Genomic DNA, 21,188 nt, shown 5'->3' with positions numbered 1-21,188 from the left:
GGAGGAGGAGGAGGAGGAGGAGGAGGAGGAGGAGGAGTAGTGGGGAATCAAACCCGGTTCTCCCAGATCAGAGTCCACCGCTCTTAACCACACTGCACCACAGCTGGCTCTCTTTACACAACCCATTCCTGTGCACTGAAGTCCTTGCTATTTCTTCCCCAGTGACTATCTGGAAATCTAAATAATGCAAAACAAATAGCAAAAATTCTTGCCAGCACGACGGGCATAGAAAAAGGGTTCTCCGATGGCAAAAATGCACAATGTTGAGAGTACCTTACTTTTCAGTATCCAAGACTCACACGAGTCTCCTTGTATTGTGAAGGTGCTTAAGCTTCCCCTTCACTACCTCAGCAGAAGCCCACAGCTGCACCCAACACTCACTTCCTGTTCTGCTGCTGCCTCTGGTGTAAGAGTCGTCGGTGCTGAGGGTGAAGGTGGGTTGTGTCAGGCCTGAACATCTGCGGCTGAGGTCTAAAGAATAAAGTTCACTGTCAGGTGAGAAGCAGGTGAGGGCCCACAAACCCAGTGACTTTGTTGTCTCATGGAAATACGGCTGAAGTAAGTGGGGTACCTTAAATTCTGTAAGTGGGCCCCAGGACACGGGGAAGGGTGGTGCTGCGGTGGGGGGACAGGTGGAGGCTGTGCCCCAAAGAAGGCACGGAACCCACCGGCTGGAGGCATCATCTGCCCACCCCGGCCCTGAAGCAGCTTGGGGTCCATAGAGGCGAGAGGGTTGCTCACAAGTCCAGAGATCCGGGCAAACTGGCTGGGAGACATCCTGCCGGCCTGTGGGCACGAGACAGAGAAAGAAACGTCACCGTTCTGCCAGATACAGCACCGTGGGATAATGCCGAGCAGAGACATTGCTTACAGCTCTTCTGTTCCAAGTGGAAAGCGACACAAACACATGCAGTCAAGAACACAGAGAAAAACCATGTGGCAGAAGAGCAAAGAGCCCACAGCCCATAAGCAATTTTTAGAAATCCAGAAGGAGAACACAGAAGTGGGCAGTTATTTACCTGTGCTCCTCCTAGCAGCTGAGCTCTCTGGAGGTGGGTGAGGACAGGAGTAATGCTGGGAGGGAACGGGTGGCCCAGGAGGGAGGAGTTCTGACAAGAGAAAAACAGAACACACTAATTCTAAACCAACTAGCCCAATGGGAATGTTGTAAGGACACAAAGCAGATGACAAGAGAAAGACACGTAAAATACAGAAGCTACAATCATCTGCATCAGGTAACACAGAAGCAAAGATTCAAGCGAACATTCAAGACACTGGTCATTCCTATCAGACAGAATAGAAAGGATGGGGATGGGAGAGTGATAAAGAAAAAATATAGTGGCAGACAATGTGTTCCAACAATGGAGGGTCATAAAAACCATAATCATATGCTGAAAGGGCGGTAATCATGAATTTCGCCACTATATCTAATAGCCAAGTGCTGGCCCCTCAAGAGGATACTGAAATGCACAGCTATTATTTAGGGCTTTGCAAACCTTGGTGAACCCCTCAGGTTTCCAGAAAAATGCAATACTGGAAAATAGAAAAACACAGGTGCACACTAGCCTCAATATAAAAAAACCAAACTGCTTTGATATCTGAACTTGGATGGCACGGGAAATTCAGACACACACAATCTATGTTTTGTTGTGATGCCAATAAAGGTAGCTGATGATGATGAAGACACACACAAATTAAGGATCTTCTTATATTCAGCATATGTGCAGCTCCACTGTTCCAGCTTGGAGAAATGAGGCTGCAGCCATCTCCATGCCATCTCTGCCAGCACCGTGGTCCCGATCTTAATGGGACCCTGCAGAATAATATTTGGGGAATTAAGCTCCCCTATAGCCGCCATGAAGCTGCAGGGAAAGGAAACGGGATTGGGAGAACTGTAACCCAACTTGTGGCCAAACATATTGTGCACTTTCGCTCTAAGACTAGATATTAGAAAAATGAACCAAACACACACAAGTACTCAGTCAGTACTACCGTGACATTGCAGAGTTGGTTCGGGGACATACTGTCACTGAAGGGACTTGGGTAACGCTGCTGAATGGGGACTCTGATATGAACAGGCTTTGGACACAGGATCTATGGAACAAAGGGGGGGGGAACCCAAATTAGCAAGGCAAAGATCTGTCTTAAGCCGTGAACAACCGAATAATTTGTCAAGCTTCCAAATACAAGGCTGCTTCTTCAACATTAACAGGGTTAGCTTATTTAATTAGCACTTCCTCATCATGATACTTAAAATGTAAAACAGCAAAGATCAAAAGACTGACAATAGAAGCACTTCCTAAGAAGCAGGTGAGTCCAACATCCCATAGAGCATGCAACACACCCTTGGACAGAGGTCAAGTCCTTGCCAGGTTTTTTTTTTAATACTACCTTTCACAGAACAAACGTTGGGTGGCAAACATCAAGTTTCAGGCACTAAAAGAGATTCCCCATTCTGCCAGATACAGACAGAAAACAAGCAAGGTTTTTAGGTGAGCCAGGACATCAGAGCACAAAAAGTAGACCGGAGAGAGAGGAGTGCAAACGTGCACACAAGCATTCCACAGGAGACCAAGTAGTTACAGCAGAAAATGCTCACCTATGCAGATGCTGAGCTAAAGGTCATCCATTATGTTGCACAGCAGAGCACCTGTTCTCTCCTCCCTTCCCCTCCACAACTCCCCACTTACTGTCTGCCACAGGAGGGCAAAACGAGAAGCAATACCTGCTGGTTAAAGTTGGGCATGGTGGGCTGCTTAGGAGGCGTCCCAATGGGAACAGCTCTGACAGGAGGGCTGCCAATGACTGGTGAGGATGACCGCCTGGGCAGGGCACGCTCCGAGACATCCCGCTCCTCCTCCTCTCGAGCCTGTGGAGTCCTCTGTGGCAGGGCGTACTCCAGCACTGACACAGAGGGGACCTCCTGCACACAAGAGGGGGGGGGGGGGGGACACATCCACTAGTTACTTTTTAGAAACTCTGTATTTGGAGAAAGAGACACAGGCAGGCTGTAGAGTAACACAAACTGGTTCTCAAGGCGTAGGAACGCTAGCAACATTTGTTCAAAGCCAGCACATGAAAAAGTACTTTGTCGAAAGTGCAGATCAGGAATACAAAATGTAAATTCCCAGTTGAGATTTAGGATCATACTTTGGAATACAGCCCTGGACACTGGAGGCTAACTTGGGAGTAATGACACTTTAGTTCTTTGAAAAAATGCATCAGCTCTTCTTTGTGCACGATATAGACAGATCCAAGTAGACTCGGACCCTCTCTTCCACAGCACAGTAGAGTGATCAGATGACCAGATGTGCAAGTGGTAGTCGAGAGAGAGGGTACTAGTGTACTCGGCCCACCCAAAACTGTTGCAATAAAGCAAGATACGGCCAGTCCAATCACTTTCTCAAGGAGAGCTTCTATTCCTTTCGCTGTGGCTTTGCTGTATCAGTACAGGCACCTTCCATTACCCCCACACCATCCCTTCCCTTCCCCCCATTTGTGTAATTTAAGATTGTCTTTTCCCAGAAGACTTACAGAACCACAGTCTTCTGTAAAGAACACAACCTCACATAAACATTAAATGACTGAAGAAAAGGGGGGGAAACAGCTCGTTGGAAAAGCTCAGCATTCTTTTAAGGGAACAAAAGGGAAACAGAGCACTGCACCTGGGTGAGAAGGGGTCCTGTAATGCGTCTGAGAACAGACGGGCCATCCCAGATACTTGAGTTGAGGCCACCTGACTGCTGCAAAGACAGACATGCAGGGTTACAACTACAGGAAGAATCCTCCTGCCTCCAGAACCCACCATGGTTAGGTTATCCCTTCTCTGTTGCTCTCTGACCCTATTATCACGTGCTACACACCTGTACCAGGGGGCGCGTTTGCACAGCCTGCATGATAGCTGGGTCTTCCAGCTCATTATCAATCACCAGCTTGCTCAACCTCTCTGCCAGATTCTCTTCATGGTCTCCCAAGAGGTCCATCTCATCCGTGACTGTCTGATCCTCTTGCTCTCCTGAGGATGTGGGCTTCTCTTCCAACTCTGCCAGTCGTTCATGCGCTTCCTGCCAATCATCATCTACAAAGGAGAAGAGACGGCATTTGTTTGGCCTTCTTGTCATAATCCTCACTCCTTCTTTCAGAGGTCCAGCACCTGCATACACCTCGCAGGCAAAAAACCTGAAATAGCACATGACTTCACAGACCACCTGAACCACAGCAATGCAATCCAGGACTGTGCATGATATAGGGCTAGTCCATAATCCATAGGTGAGAAGTGAGGACACATCAGTCCATCCCACCAGAACAGAACATATGCAAGAGCAATGGGAATGGGAAAACTGGAATATCTGTTATACAAACTCACCAACTGCACCAGCTCCAAATGTGTCATCATTGAACTGGTCAATATCGTCATCTTCCTCAGCCAAGGTTTGAAAGGCTTCTTCATCCTCATCCAGAGGACAATCCTCAAGGGACTTTAAAGGGAAAAACAATTTAAATATTTCAGTTGTCTAGCATTTTAAAATATTCTTCCATAAGCAAGAAGGATATAAGATTGTTTAATTTGGCAGATACTCCCCACCTCTCTGCAAATATGGTAAAGATTGTTCCCTTGTGCCTATGACTCTGGACTAAGTATTCTTTATGAGGAGGAATCAAACCCATGAGACAAATAACATCAGGGTAGGAAAATCCATACAGTGGTGCAGCTTGCCACTGCAACTGAAAACTGCCTCCCCTGTTATAAACCAAGATTAACCACTCTTCCACAAGGAGAGCATTGATGTGTTCCCACTTTCTGCACATGCATGAGTACATGAGGAAAGGGGCACCTCATATCTCAAACATTCATACAACAACATACTTATTTACATGCACTCCTCCAAAAATCCACATGCCCATTCCCCAAGAGATAGCTAAAGCATTTAAACCCAAAAAGCCTCCTCACTAAAGCAGGTCTTCAAAATCTGTGCTCCACCAAGATGGCAGCCACCCCCCCCACCAGGTATATAAGATGACTGTGGTCCCCAAGGGCCCCAAGAAGAAGCCACTCGAGGCTGCCACCCACCCAGAGGGCAGAAAACACGGGAACGGTCACACACACAAATGGTCCAAATATTCAACTGGTGGGCAGCGTTTGGCTTGCTGAGTCAAAAATACTGCACAACTGGACCAGAGGTTGCAACCCACAGAGCACCACCGGCTAGTATACCCCCAGTCCAGTAGATTACGACAAAACAAAACTACATTGTACAAGTGGCTTGCTTCTCATCAAGACATGAAAAATATATTCCCAGGAGCTAACACAAGATTTTTAACCTGCAGGATGACCAAATGGCTTTAATTTCCACCAGCCTTTCTGACCGTACAACAGAGGTGCATGGATTTTAAAAAACTACAGTTCAGACAAGAAGCCTTTGAAAAAATGTTATGTCACATCAAGCCAACAGCCATCTTCCCGACTCTTAACACTGCTATATTTTCCCACCCTCTTTCCCCCAAGGTGCTGCATTCCCTAGCAAGCATGGATCCATGTGAATGTCATGAAATTTAAACAGGGCTGTTAACATGTGGGGTACATGTAGCAGAACAAATGTGCCAGTAAGCAGCCCTTTCTGTTCCTATTTGCAAGAATGTAGGCTGTGGTTACTTAAATTATGGTTACTTAGCTCACAACCTGCATTTTCAGAAAAGCATGTGAATGTTAGAAAATGTTGTATTCTATGCACAAGCAAGGCTGCAGCCCACAGACCTTTTACAATGCAGCAGTTCTGTTGGCTTTAAAGAACACGGGAATGTTCAGAAAAGGTGGTTTAAGGACCCAAACCCAAATATTCATTTCCCCTGAGGCACTATCCTCCCACACAAGAAGGGTAATAAATACTTCCTTAAACAACGGCATAATTTAGCAGCTCTCAAATTCTTGCTTCTTTTTTGCTATGTCAAGATATGTCTGTTATAAAGAGTGCTTTAACTCATGAGCTGCATTTGGATAAAATATTTTAGTTTCAGACCATGAGCACTAAGAAGCCTTTACTCAGTGCTCCTTAAAAATGACTACACAAGATATGCTGGATAGAGATAAGCATGAAAAGAGGATGTACACCAAGCTAAAACTGGAGTAAGATTGGAATTTTTCTGAATAATGCAAATACAGACACCTGTCTCTCATTATGGTTATTTTTAAAAGACACAAGCACATTTTGGCAAATAAGCCAGAATTTAAGTGCATGTGAAAATCCAATGTGGGAAACAGAGAAGATAACCTGATAGAGGAATGTCCACCCAGAGCCTACCCATAAATTTGGGTGCAGTAAACCCCAGCGGCATTATTTCATTATGTCAGCATCCTACCATAACCCTACATTATATCCTCACAGTATATTGTATGGATAGAAACTCTGTGCAGGCGGAAGCATAATATGTACCCCTTGGGGGGGGGAGGGGGAAGAAGGATGAAAAGTCCATCTTACATTTCTTGGCCAAAAGCATGGGTTGCCAAACTGCGGCTCGGGAACCCCATGTGGGTCTTTCACACATATTTTGCGGCTTCCGGCAGGGCGGCTGGGGAAGCGATGGGGAGGCATCCTTTTTCTCCTTCCCTCCCCACTCCCTCCCTCCTATTTGCTTTCTTTGTTTCTCTCTCTTTCCACCTCCTTCATTCTTTCTGTCCACCTCTCTCTTTTTCTCTCCCTCTTAGACAAATAAATATCACTAGGAAACAAATATCATTGGACAAATAAATATTATCATCAATATCTGTTTTGACCGCTTTGGTTTTCATTTTTGGCATTTAATGCTAATGAAAAGTCAATACAACAGTGGCCCCGGTCACACGCGCAGGAAACTGCGGGGGAGAAGTGTGGCTGTTTGCCCCGGGGCAAACTAACACGCAGTAAAGTGATCATACCTCCTGTGGAGGTTCTGTGGAGGTACCGTGGAGCTTCCGTGGTTACGGAGAGGCGTCGATCACAACACATGCCTGCGCGCAACGAAGAAGCGCGCGGCGCGGCGAACTGGGTTTCTTTTTTTGTGTACACTACGAATGCGCATGCTCCGTTGAGTGCTTATGCGCAACCACGGAGACTTGGGGGGAAAAAAAATCTTCTTCGCAAGGGGACATGGGCGGGCGCCGGATGCCACCGGAAACGCGATCAGACGCCCGCCCTTGCCCCGCAGTTTCCGGAAACTAGTACCTCCGAGGTACTAGTTTTTTGCTCCGTTTTATCGGCGGTTCGCCACAGTTCAACCACGGGAGCTCTACGCTCCCCAGATGTTGCCGTGTGATCGTGCCAGGTAACTCCGCCTCTCTTCCGTCTATTTAGCGTGGCTTCTGCTCCGTGTGAACGGGGCCAGTATATTGCAAATATATAACCTTCCAAATGTAATCCATGGGCCGCTTTGGACCGACTTTAACGGAAGGGAGCAAATATATATTCAGGACGTTGCACAAGATAGGAGTCATCCAAGAAAATAAATCCTCACCCTGGTACAAATTGCTCAGATCAGATCATTGAAGGGCCCAATACTTAACAAAGATCTCATTCAGCAAACTATGTTCCGCACTAACTTCAATCTGTTTCCAGTCAATGCAATCAGCAATGCTTGAAGGCCGTTATACCAACACACCTGTTGCCCAGCGTCTCTGCCCATGTGGAGATCCAGTGCCAGAAGATCTGTGCCATTACCTGTTATTCTGTCTACTCTACCCTAGGAAGAAATTCCTAGACCCAATCTTGGCCTCCTTAGGTACCAGAACAGAAACTGAAAAAATTCTACTTCTACTAGCAGACGTAGAGGCCCCCTTTGCTCTCGCTGCAGAGAAAATTCGGAAGAAAATAGTAGCAGCACCAGAGCTCGATTACTAATGGAAGTCTGGATGGGAGAGATGGAATTATTATTATGTTTTATTGTGTCCTTAGTTTTTAATTCTTCTGGTTTTAGAAGTTCATACAGATGTTATCGTTATATTGTTCTGTCATTGTAACGGCCTATGGCTAAAGGCAATAAAATGAAACCCGAACCAGCAAACCTGCATATGTATATTTTTAAGGAAAACATGTGTATAATATTTGTCCATGTCTTGTGGCTCTCAAACATCTGACGTTTATTCTGTGTGGCTCTTACCTTGAGCATGTTTGGCCACCCTTGGCCTAAAGCAAAGTCTGTCAATTTCACTTGTGACATCATATGAGGGAAAAGGAAACCAGCATTGATTGAGCCTTCACCTTCCTAGGACTCTAGCTCAAGGCAGACTCTGAAGATCCTGTTGTTAAGTTCACTTTCCATTGGTGATGGAATACTTGGCCACTTAGATCACTTTAAAAAAAAAGAAATCTCACAATATGCCAGTTTGATGTCTATCATGTGGATTAGAGTCTCTACTCAGGAACAATCCACTCTGAGACAGTTAACAGTTGTGATCAGTGCTTGAGCTATCTCACAATAGATGTGTGATCTCAGAATACATGGATTCCCACAAAAGAGTTACAACTGAGCAATTCTTGTATGCATAGGGGGGAGATGGAAAAGCCCTTTAAAGTATGCTATTATAATGAAAGCAATTCCTTTGATTTGCGTATCGTGGCAGTAATATGAAGACAAACTAAGAGCTTATTTTCATTGTATTTCTAGTCACATTCTTACAGTATACATGCAAGACCAGACCATTATGTTTCACATTATCTGAATCAAGACAATTAATACTTCAGTTCAGTGCACTGAATCACTTTTCCAGATTACAATTCACCAGAAATAAGCAGGCACTGAAAAAATTACAGAAACTTTTTGAACCACCATTCTTACATAGCAGAGTATCTGAAGGACATTCATTAGTAACAAATCTGGGTTACATGAACTGCCTAGCAGCCTCACACATCACAAAACTTGGAGACATGATGAAGCAACATTTGACTCAGCCCACTATTGGGAACTCCATCCATTATACTCCCAGGAGAACCTACTGCATTAAACTAGCATACTGCAGTTGGTTGGTTGGGGTTTGTTTTTTTGGGGGGGAGGAGGTTGCCATCAAGTCACAACCAACGTACGGCAACCCCATGGGGTTTTCAAGGCAAAAGACATTCAGAGGTGGTTTGCCACTGCCTGCCTCTGTGATGCAACTCTGGCATTCCTTGGTGGTCTCTCATCCAACTACTAATCAGGGCTGACCCTGATTAGCTTCTTCAGATCCGACAAGGTACAACTAGCCTGGGCTATCCAGGTCAGGAAGCAGACTGTACAGGGATGCTCAAATCACTACTGGAATACAGTCTGCTACAGGTTTTAATGCAGTCCAAGTTGCCTATGCCTAATTTAAGAAAGTTGCCCTAGAGCCTTCATTTTATAATCATGAAAACCTCTTGTACAGATCATAAGACTAATAACCATCTTCATGTTTCCCTTGCTACACTGGCCTGTCGCAGTGCAGCCTCCGCATGCAGACACTACAAAGAAAGCACACTAAAATGTCAAAACATTACTGGAACTGTCCCACTGTTGTTTTACTTTTCACTTTACCTTAGCAAAGCTGTTTCTAATGTTAACTTTTGCAGATAAATGATAACTCTTGTGATATACAAGAACACCCTGCTTAAATATTCACAAAATTGATTCTTCTCTACAGGCAAGCCAGTTCCATCTCTCACCCATTCACATGAAGTGTCTCTACATGCAGAAGCACTGCATTCACTCATAAATGTCAGTCTTTGCTACAGTAGCAGGACGTTAACTGCTGGCTTTAGTCCATAGAATTACATGGCTAGGGCTCTGCCAACCAACTCCTGTTGCTCAAACCCTCATGTCTGACTAGCCTACCAGTCCTCACATATGTATTCTCATACAGAGGGGACTATACATCCTCTGTATTTTAGTGTATTTCTTTCTCAGAACAGTGTATCAGAATACTGAATGTAATGCAAGGAATATTAGAATATCTAGCTGAGAACACTCTACCCACCTCAAAAAAGTTTTTAAAAAGGCTGCTAAGTGATCTCCACACCTGAAAGGACTGAATGGAAAATCTCAAGTCTTATTTTGACATATTTATTGCTTTACCACGGTTGACCTTATAACCGTAGCTTGTTATTTCGTTTCGTGTCGCATATCTTAAAACATCTTCATGAAGTTACATGTTGATCTGCTGTTCATCCCGTCTATAATTTTGAACCTTCCCTTCCCTTCCCATGTATTGGGGGAAAGGTGGGCCTTGCACACGAAAGCTCATACCTCGAGCAAGACTCTGTCGGTCTGAAAGGTGCCCCCCCGCTGGACTCTGAATGTGTCCTGCTGCTTCAGACCCACAGGGCCGCCCCACCTGCCTCCAGCCTACCGGGCGTCTGTGACCCCCTGCGCTGGAAACGCATTTCGCCCTCGGACCCACCACCAGTGTTCCCTCTAAGCTGAGTTAGTGTGAGCTAGCTCTCAGTTTTTTAGCCTTCAGCTCACAGATTTTTGTCTTAGCTCAGGAAGGAGGGCTCCAGAGAAATGTAATTTATGCAGTAGCCAAATAGTTCGCTCACCATTTTAATGCCAGTAGCTCACGAATTAGAATTTTTGCTCACAAGACTCCACCGTTTCGGAGCCTGTACACAACATGCGGTGCGGCAGGCACAGCAGCCACGCGAGGCCACTGCGTCGGCCATTCACTCCCGCACGAAGTGGCCCCTCAGGGACAGAAAACAACGCCGCCGCCGCCGCCCCCCCCCCCCGGAAGGGCGGCTGACGCGAAAGCCGTTAAGAGAGGCCTCGGGCTGCCCCACTGAGGCAGCTGCTGCTTGGCTTAAAGAGCTCGTTCCCGACAGACCCCCGCCAGCGCCTTCCGCGGGCCGCCCCCCTTCCGGAGCCCGGACTGGCCGCCCGTCCCACCGCCCCGCCCCGCCCCGCCGTCCGGAGACCCTTCGGCCCTCGGGCGCCCCCGGAAAGTTCGGAAAGGAGGCGAAGCGCCAGGAGCCTCCGGAGGGGTCAAAGGTCACCGCGAGAGGGGGGGGCCCTGGCCGCGCCGCCCTCCTCCTCGGCGCGGTCGAGTCGGGCCCGGCCCCACCCGCGTCCCGTGAGCCCGCGGCAGGTCCTCACCTGGTAGCGGAACATGATGCGTGCGCAGGGCGCGGAGTCCTCCCCCCCTCCCCCACCGCCGCCCGGGAGGCTCCGCGCGGACCCTACCACTCCGGCTCCAGGTCCCCACCCCTCGCTACGCGCCTTGCGTCCTGACGTAACGGCCCAAGTCAACCACACAGATTTCCTCCTGCGTGGGTACATGTACTGCGCACGCGCACTGGTTAGCGCCGTCCTGGTCCCGCTACCGCTCGGGTCTTCCGTGAGGGGGCGGGGCCCCTTAAAGGGCCGGTGCGCCGCCGCTCCCCCGGGCGGGAGGAAGTTTCCGCCGAGGCCTCTGAGGCGTCGGTTAACTCACTGTGTGGTCAGAGACCCCCCCCTCCCTCCCTCCCTCGGTGGGCTTTTCAGTTCCCAGGAGAACCGAGAGCCTGCGGCCCCCCCCGTTGCTGTCGCTACACACCCGCCCGTCCACCCCCAAGCCCCGAGTGCTGAGACCTGCTGGGACTCGCTTCACTAGCTCCCCTCATAAGAGCCGGACTTCAGCAGGCTAACCCTGGAGGGCAGTTGTTGTCTGGATTCCTGATTGATGAAATTTGGGGTTGAGTGAGCAGGAAGCTACTCCTCTAAACCCTGGATCTGAGTGTCCCTGTGTTTCCTGACCAATGTTCCCTCTAAGCTGTGGAGTCTTGTGAGCAAAAATTCTACTTTGTGAGCTCCTGGCATTAAAGTAGTGAGCAAGTGATTTGGCTGCTGCATAAATTAGTTTGCTCTGGAGCCCTCCTTCCTGAGCGGAGACAAAAATGTGTGAGCCGAAGGCTAAAAAACTGTGAGCTAGCCCACACTGAGTCAGCTTAGAGGGAACACTGTTCCTGACACATACTGCCGGGGGCAGACGAAGGCTCACGGGTGCCCTCAGCACTGACCAGTCTTGGGCCCCCCCCCTCCTTTCGACACTGACCCCCCCCCTCCATCTTAGTGGTTGACCTACCTGGCCAGATCTACAATGCAGGGTGCAGCAATACAAAAATTTACTCATAGGATAACACCATAGACTGTGCAAACGAAGCTTTTCACCCTTTCCCCAACGTTGTGGTGCCCCCTTCGGCCCTGATGACCGAAGCACCTGCTCAGTCGGCTTCGTGGTTCATCCGCCCCTGCATACTGCCTTGTACTATTTTCACACTGTTGCACAGCATTTTAAGATGTGAGGGATTCTGCCTCCCTCACCGTTGAAAACATCCTTTCTTTCTGTGTGTGCCTTCATTAGGTGCAGAGAAGGTATGTTTTCTTCTCTCATCATAATTCCCTACAAACATTTTAGTATAAAAGAGGCCAGGTTCTTTGAGGTATTGTAGTATATGGGGGAAACAGGAATTAGAATGAGAGATGAAAGCCATGAGATGTGCCCCCTGGTCTCATTCCCTTGCCCCACCACTGCACCGTAGGGCTAATCCTTAACTGCCCTCAACATTTCATGACTCCTGCAGGGAAATGAACTTTTTAAATATATGCATGTGTCTGGAATGTTTTAATTTACAAATTAATGTTTTCCTGCATATCTGGGGAGTCAAGTATGCAGAAAGAAACCTCTCCCTCCTCTGAGGGTGATTTTGTTTCTCTGCTGCTAGGGGATCATCCCAGTCCCTATTCAGAGTTATACGGCCCATCTAGAATCATGGAGAGGCAGATGCCAAGCAACCAGCGGTTCCTGCCGGGTTGCAGTGGCCTCAGACCCCTGAATGAAATTTTCTGGAGCTTTGGGGTTGGGTGTCATTAACAGGCCGATGAAACCCAGCTCTGTATTTCATTATCCAAGCCTCCAGATGCATCCATCTTGGTTCTGAATCGGGGCTTTGAGGCTGTGTTCAGGTGGTTAAGGCAGAGCAAGCTGGTTCTGAATCCAGACAAGACAAAAGTTATGCAGGTTGAGAAGGCTGATATTCTAGAGGAATTGAATCCACTTGTCCTAGATGGCATGACATTGGGATTTTCAGAGCAGGTTAAGAACTTGGGGTTGCTCATGGACCCTGCCTTGCTGTTTGACAGGCAGGTTGGCATGGTGGTTAGGAACACCTATCAGTTGCAGCTGATTGGACAGCTGTCTTGCCACCTAGACTCAGCCCAGTCTGGTCATGCTGATCCATGCTTCTATAACCTCATGGTTGGATTCCTGCAACATGCCAGGCACCTTGTGTGGCACTAAAAACTGTTTGAGTAGGTCAGTTTCCCCATACTTGCCTTCCCCATTTTTTCTTTAACTGACACTTCCCTCAACATTCCGTATTTTCTGAAGGAACAGCTCAGGGTTGTAAGAAAGGAGGACAATACATTTCCAAAACCTCACCCTGCACCAAAAATCAGGAAGGATGGAGGCAAAGCAGAACCTCACCTTCCTCCACTGCAAAGCAAGAATATCTTCTTGTCTCCTCAATAGATAGAAGCCAGGATCAATTCAGAGTAACATATGATTAAGGGGGACTTCTATAAAGGTTTCTGAACATACAGAACTTTCTCTCCCAAAACCAGGGCACCCAATGACACTGAGGAGCAGTCAGGGCTGAGAAAAGAAAACACTTCTTTATGCAATTAACTTTTGGAACTCACTGCCACAAGAAATATTGTTTAGCATGATCTTCGACTGATTGGAAAGTAGATTAGACAAATATATGGCCTACATTTTCAAAGACAGTATACTACTGAATGCCCACTGCCAGAATGCAACAGGGGAGGCCGTAGCCTCTTTGCCTCTATTGGGAATGGTATTCTGGGGCCTCTTGATGGCCACTATGAGAAACTGGATGCTGGACTAGAAGGACCATTGGTCTGATCCTGCAGAGCTGTCTTTCTATTCTTATGCGGAGGGCCCATAGCTGAAAAAGTGAATGTGAGCCTGCCGCGTGCTCTATAAGAAGCAGCTCTTTACTTTCCCTTCCTTCGTAGTGCCCATTGCCACAGCAAAAGCAAGAGAACGAAGATGAAGCAGCTGGAAAGCCAAGGAGGGGCAAAGAGGGGGGGTGCAGAACAGAGCGGAACTTTCCCCCCACCCCACTTTCATTTCAATGGCCCTTTAACGAATACCCGAGTAATAAGCCTTTGTAGTATTGGAAGTTTTAAATCAGAATGCTTACAATATTGTAGACACTAAAAAGGCTTTACTCAAACGATAAGTCTATTGGATTCAGAGATTTCAAATCTTAAATCACCAAAGTCTAAATGCAGACATGGACCTTTCATGCTTTTTAGGATAGGTTTTCCTTGTTATATAGTGTTTAAGTCTGAATAAGTATAAGTACTGTAACTTCATGATGCAGCCAAATTGGATCATGTTCCCTTTAAATAAAATATTCGAGGAATGTATATAGGTTTACAACATATCGGAATGCTAAGGCATTCTAACACTTGGTAGCGCAGAGCCGATTGGATTGGAGCTTGATATGAAGATTGTTGTTTCCTATTTGGTGAGTGCCTGTCTCCTTATGAATCCTCTCGTAGAATAAGTTAAATAATGATTATACCATCTTATAATGGTTTGTAAAATATAAATGACTAGGAAAAAGACCCGTTGTGGAAATAAATACAACGACCTCTAGAAAGAGGCTCTGGGCAGGTGCAGCAAGCCAAAGGAATGCACGGAGGTGTGGCCTAATATGCTAATGAGTTCTTGCTGGCCTTTTTCTACAAAAAGGCCCTGCTGAAGCCCTATCTCTCCCCCCCAAGACTTAGCTACGGTGACCCATGCAATGGTCATTTCCAGGCTTGATTAATGCAATTCACTCTGCATAGACTTACCCTTGAGGCTGGCCTGGAAATTACAGCTGGTGCAAAATGTGGCAGTGTGCCTGCTGACGTCAGCGCCTGTGCGGGCTCACATTCGGCATGTGTTCCGCCAACTGCATCGGTTACCAGTTGAGTGCCGGATTTGCTTCAAGGTGCTGGTAATAACCTTCAAAGACTTATACGGCCCGGGACCAACATATCTAAGGTACCACCTCTTCCCGTACATGCCTCGAAGAGGGTTACACTCTAAGGATCAACATCTCCTGGAGGTCCCTGGCCCGAAAGACGTCCGCCTTGCGTCGACCAGGGCCAGGGCTTCCTCCGCCCAGGCCCCTGCCTGGTGGAACAGGCTCCCCATTGAGATCATGGCCCTGCGGGATCATTTTCCATTCCACAGGGCCATTCCACAGGGCCAAGAGCTCTTCCGCCAGGCCTTTGGCTGAGGCAGCGGGTGCCCATCTATGCCCCCCCCCTGAGGTTGCTGTAGGGTTGCCAAGTCCCGCAAACTCACCGGCGAGGGAGGCTCCGACGGCTCCGGGAGCCAAATCCAGATGCGCGTGTGTGCAAAGTGCACGTACGCCGCCAACATGTTAACGGAAGTGACGTGCGATGTTGCCCACATTGGGGGCGTGGCCCCAATCATCAGGGGGGAAACCATAGACATGGGCGACGTGGTTGTGTCACCTCCGGTGACGCAGCCACGCTGCTCTTCGGGGGGCGGAGTCCCCCCCGGGGCCCGATTCCGCGGCGGCGGAAATCGGGCCTCCAAAGTGGGGGTTTCCCCGCCCCCCACCCCCACTTTGCAGCCCTAGGTTGCTGTCACCCACCCACTGATAACCTGCCATTATTTCATCTGTACCAACAGGCCAGAATCTCTTGTAACCAGCTGATTTCTGTTTGCTAAGCTGTAACCACCAATTTTAATATTTATACTGTGTTTTTAAATTTCAGTTGTATTTATCATAATATGATGTTATGTTATGAGCCCATTCACGGGATGGGCGGGGTATAAATACAATCAATCAATCAGTGAAACATGAATCTGAGGAATGGGGTGGCCTTGGAGTCAGGGGGGAATGTGGCATTTATTCTGTTTCATTCACAACCTTGAGAATACCATTTACTTTAAGGATGAATTAGCCCTTCTTTTATACCACAAACTATTTGTATGAGTTGGTGTGGTATTGTACGGTAACTCAAAATTCTCCTTTAGTCCTATTCTAATCCCCTGAGAAATCTCCAGCCCAATTCCCTGACAGATCCTTCTTTTTCTTTGGCACCATTTGTATAGCATGTCATGTTGATTAAGTATCTTTCATTTGGGCAGATCTTTCACTGAATACTTTCTGTGCCATCCTTGACCATCAATGGCAGTGTGAGAGAGGCTACTTACTCACTTGGTTTCACTGGCACTTCTTGTTGTGCATGGTCTCGACTCCCAACTCATGTAGTGGTTAAAATGGACTGGAAATCCCCACTGTGCCATGGCACTCACTCGGAGGCACTCACTAGGAGGCACTGTGCCATGGCACTCCTAGAACACTAGGAGTTCTTTCCTTTCAGTTTAACCTACCTCATAGAGTTGTTGTGAAGGTAAAATGGAGGGATGTATACCACCCTGTTCTCCCAGGAGGAAAGATAAAAATTGACTAAAATAAGTTGAATACTTATTTTTTCTTATGGAAAAACAGAAAGTAAATTCTCTCCCAACGCACAGATCTAACAAGAACACAGATTAATCTGAACATTTCTAATTGGACATGTTCTGTGCAGTAAAAGGATCCAAGGAGAAGTGAAGTTACTGTCTGGCCTTAACGGAATAAAGTATATATGAAGAGCAGGAAGAGAAAGAAGCTTTGCAACTGTACTGAAAGCAATGGCATTTCATACTATTCTTGCAAGCTCCATCTCTGCAATAATTAGCACCTCTTGTTTTGAAAAGGAAACTTCTCCCTTTTGAGGCTATGAATTTTGAAAGCATCCCTATGGAAAATGGTACTAACCAGCCCACCCCAACTTTTATAACTCAAAGAGAATGCATGTTGTCAAGCTTGACATAGCAATTTTTCATCCAGAATGAAATGTGCATGTTGATGACTTTATCTCATGATGTGATTTTATTGTGAAGGATCAGATGTGCTGTTTCAGTGCATCTGATCCATGAAGTATGCATACAGTTGCTTCACCCAGATGTGTCAATGAGAAGGAGAGGGCCTGAACCAAGAACTGCCTTTAAGCCTCCAGCATAAAAATAGAAGAATTTACTTCCATTCTTTAAGGGCATAGCAGAGCCAGAATAGACCCTGACTGCCATCTACCGGACTAGAAACTAATCTGCTTCTGAATCTGTAAATTACTGCTGAGTTCAGTAATCCTCAAAAAACTACCAAGGCCAGTCCTAACTCTGTCCTGTTATCTTCTTATCTCACAAAACATCACCCAGGGAACAATCTATGATACCATGTGCTCATGACATTTTACAATGACACCTCAGAGTCCTCCTCCATTTTACATTTAGAATAATCTTAAAGTACAAGGTCAGTTGGCCTTACATCTTTCTATCAGGCAGTGTTCATATTTATTTACTTTGTTTATACCCCACTCCCTCCCCTCTGATGGGGACCCAAAATGGGGACCCATTTTATCCTCAGAACAACCCTGTGGGGTAAGTTAGGGTGAGAGTGAGTGGCTCAAGGTTACCCAGGATGCTTCCATGTCAGAGTGGGGATTCGAACCTGGGTCTCCCAGATTCTAGTCTGGGAGCACTACAGAGCACTAGCTGTCTATATGGCATAGAGCATAGTGCCCCATCAGCCTCTCATTTAGGGAACAATCCTAAACAGGTCTATTTTTATTCAATGATGCTTAGGATTGCAGCCTTATTCAAATTGCCTAGAGATCCCAGAATCTTTAAAATTTAGGCAAAATCCATAAACCTTCCTCTCATTTTTCCAGTGTTCCTGCCATGCTTACCCAAGCCTACTTGGGTCACTTGTTGGTGTCTTTGAAGGCAGCATCCCAGTACACACTAGGCACAGGCAGGGGAGGAAGAAGAAGAAGAAGTTGTTTTATACCCCACCCTTCACTACCGAAAGGAGTCTCAGAGCAGCTTACAATCACCTTCCATTCCTCTACTTACAAAAGACACCCTGTGAGGTAGGCGGGGCTGAGAGAGCTCTGAGAGAGCACTATGACTGGCCCAAGGTCACCTAGCTGGCTTTGTGTGGCAGAGTGGGGAACCACTAGGTTCCAAACTGTCAGCCACTAGGCCAAACTGGCTTTAAGGCCTTGCCTAAGGAGCAGGCAAGGCGAGGTACAATCCAGTGTGGTCTGGTCAGACTCCCGAGAGCCACCTCCAGTCTGAGCAGACAATACTGGCCTTGATGGACCAGTGGTCTGATTCCGATAGGCAGCTTCATGTTTCATAGTTGACCACAAAACTGCTTATCGTGCAATGAATGCACAATATCCAATTATGTGCAAATGCAACCTTCCTAAAAATAGAAAAGGGAAGCTACCAAATGTGCCTTATGGAGGAGGAAGTTCCAAAGTTCTGGTCGTGTTTTCACACAAAGTAGGGCCTTCAGCAATGACCTTAAGGCCTGGATATGTTCATGTGGAAAAGATAGTCCTTTGGGTGTCACAGTTTCAAGCCGTTCAGGGTTCTGAAAGTTAAAATCTGCTGTGTGAATTGGGCATGGAAACAGAAATGATGTTATATGATTCCCCACTCCTCCACTTGCAGCTGCTGGACAACTTTGGGCAAGCAATAGTTCTGACAACAGGTGTCCTTGAAAGAGCAGTTCTTGAAAGAGCTCTCTCAGCCTCACCTACCTCACAAGGCGTCTGTTGTGGGGAGGGGAAGGGAAAGGAGTTTGTAAGCTGCTCTGAGACTCTGAGTGGAGGGCGGGGTATAAATCCAATCTCTTCTCTTCTTCTTGTTCTTGAAGTGGCTGACCCTAAATAGCATTTGGATGGCTGTACTTGGAACCAGAGAACTTTTCAAAAGCATGTTGCAATTATCCAGGATTCTCCAGGGTTCTGCTTATTCTACACTACTATAAAGTCAACTAAGGCTGATTCTGCATTGGCTTTTCCCTCTGTTATTTTATGAAACCCACATTGGAACAGAAATTCCTCTCTGCATTGCATGTTGTTTTTACTTCCTTTGATCTTCGGATTTTATTGACGCCTCCACACTCTATGCCCGCTTTCACTCTCTTTGATCATCGGGTTTTATGATACCTTCTGCATAGATTTATGGCTTTTTTATGCCCATTCAGGGGTGACTTTGCAGTCAGTACAGTGTTGCCCTGAGGTATTTGAATGTGGTCAGGGGTCGTTTCGTAGAAAAAGAGCTAGGGGAACTGTGACGACCTCTTTACTCGGGAGGTCTGGTTTCCCTTTAAAAGTGTACTTTATGTTTTTCTCTACTGGGTAATCCGGCTGCCACCAGGAAATTTAAGGCTTTCCAAGCCTTTATAATATAATATTCATCACTGGGTAGGTATATCGAGGGTTTAAGCTTTCGAGGAACTATGTGGTCTGAGGAAGGATTCTTTCCAGAGCTGGTATACTTGAATGAAATAGGATTTATTTAAAGAAAGCATAAATATGAGGGTAGAACCATGTAACTAGTAAAGTAGGTATAACACACAGTCTGCTCCCTACTGACAGGGATTTTTCCTTAGGTAACTTTGTAACACTTTTTCCTTCAGGCCATATATGGTTACTGTTTCTTTATACTTCAACTTTTCATAACACACACAAGAAGGTCTCTCCTTCAGACCCCAGAACTAAACTCATCCCACACAGGGATGGGTCTCACTCCTCTCATACACAGAACTTCTGCTTCTCTCACAGAAATCAGAACTTAACTGATCTTCATCAACTGTCATATCTAACTGACCCTCTTGACAGACGTTCAAATCCTCCACACAGCATCCATTCCAAAACCCCTCCCCCTCTCTGTCACTCACCAATCATATCACTTGCCTGATTCCAGCACTCTAGATTATCATCACAGCCATGCAAACCAAACTTTTAAAGCCACACACACACAGTTAAACATGAAATCATTACAGGCACCTATACCGCCTGACTCTGTGCAAGGAACGAACAGCTGAAAGGCTGTGGACACTGCGACAACAGGATTGCCAGTTTGGTGTAGTCGTTAAGAGCGGTGGACTCTAACATGGAGAACTGGGTTTCATTCCCCACTCCTCCACATGCGGCCAGCTGGGTGACCTTGGGTCAGTCACAAGTTCTCTCAGGGCTCTCTCAGCCCCACCGACCTCACAGGGTGTCCGTTGTGGGGAGAGGAAGGGGATGGTAAGCCGCTCTGAGTTTCCTTTGGGTAATGAAAACCGGGGTATAAAAACCCACTCTTGTTTTCTTGCCAACCCCCAGGTGGGGCCTGGAGGTCTCCCAGAGTTGTGATCGCCAACCTAGAGCTATCAGTTCCCCTGGAGAGAATGGCTGCTTTGGAGGGCAGACCTCTAGGGCACTGTACCCTGCTGAGGTCCCTCCCCTCCCCAAACCCCGCCCTCCCCACACTTTCCCACCCAAATCACTGGGAATTCCTCATCCCAGAATCAGCAACTCTACAGAATACTCACATCTGCTCTGCTCTCAGATATAGTCATGAAACGAGGCTCTCTGTGATTGGGCGGTCAGTAGGGTCTCCCCCTACCAGGTGGGAGCCGGAGATCTGGGATTACAACTGGCTTCCAGGCAACAGAGACGAGTTCACCTGGCAAAAAGGGCCTCCTCGGAAGGGGGACCGCGGCATTATACCCCACTGAAGTCCCTCCCCTCCCCCGACCTTTGACTTCCTCAGGCTCCACCCCCAACGTTTCCAGGTATTTCTCAACCCAGTGTCGGCAACGCTAGTGGTCAGTGGACAGTAACGTTTTGTTTAAGGCAAGGAAAGACGTTCCGAAGCAATGGAACCAGCTAGATGTCACGGACCAGTTTGGCCAGGGATCCTGGACGGTTGAGTGTGTGTGTGTGTGTGTGTGTGTTTTGCCCTCTTCTAGGCACAGAGCTGCGGTGGCTCAAATGGTTAAGACGCTGAACTGCAAGCTGTTGAAGGTCGGTAGTTCAGCAGTTTGAGACCCGGGTGCCGCATGATGGAGTGAGCTCCCATCTCTAGTTCCAGCTCCTGCCAACCTAGCAGTTCGAAAGCAAGAAATTGCAAGTAGATAAATAGGTACCACTTCGGTGGGAAGGTAACAGCGTGAGCTCCACGGCCTTGGTGTTTAGTCATGCCGGCCACATGACCACGGAAACGTCTTCGGACAGCGCTGGCTCTTCGGCTTTGAAACGGAGATGAGCACCGCAACCCTAGAGTCGGA

The 21,188-nt window shown here is 47.2% G+C and overlaps 1 protein-coding gene across 3 annotated transcripts in view; it reads right to left on the bottom strand.

Annotated features, from left to right (window-relative positions):
- PATL1 (protein associated with topoisomerase II homolog 1 (yeast)) overlaps positions 1–11,174 on the bottom strand; it is a 33,845-nt gene extending 22,671 nt beyond the window's left edge. The window contains exons 1-9 of one of the 3 annotated variants that reach the window (XM_015419703.1): positions 11,077–11,174; positions 4,367–4,478; positions 3,864–4,078; positions 3,666–3,743; positions 2,726–2,923; positions 1,993–2,094; positions 1,020–1,109; positions 572–786; positions 382–471 (exon numbers count right to left, since the gene is read on the bottom strand). In XM_015419703.1, coding sequence (XP_015275189.1) covers positions 382–471; positions 572–786; positions 1,020–1,109; positions 1,993–2,094; positions 2,726–2,923; positions 3,666–3,743; positions 3,864–4,078; positions 4,367–4,478; positions 11,077–11,091 — 1,115 coding nt within the window. In that variant the 5' untranslated portion in view covers positions 11,092–11,174. Of the gene's footprint in view, positions 1–381; positions 472–571; positions 787–1,019; positions 1,110–1,992; positions 2,095–2,725; positions 2,924–3,665; positions 3,744–3,863; positions 4,079–4,366; positions 4,479–8,130; positions 8,200–11,076 lie in introns of those variants that run through there. The other 2 variants (XM_015419702.1, XM_015419704.1) reach the window with 2 other exon arrangements.
- Between the last annotated feature and the right edge of the window lie 10,014 nt (positions 11,175–21,188).

This window comes from Gekko japonicus, unplaced genomic scaffold, assembly GCF_001447785.1.
Source record: "Gekko japonicus isolate JY-2015 unplaced genomic scaffold, Gekko_japonicus_V1.1 scaffold1660, whole genome shotgun sequence".
Taxonomy (NCBI): domain Eukaryota; kingdom Metazoa; phylum Chordata; class Lepidosauria; order Squamata; family Gekkonidae; genus Gekko; species Gekko japonicus.
The sequence above is the reverse complement of the archived record's forward strand: the minus strand, read 5'-3'. Positions and strand labels throughout refer to the sequence as shown.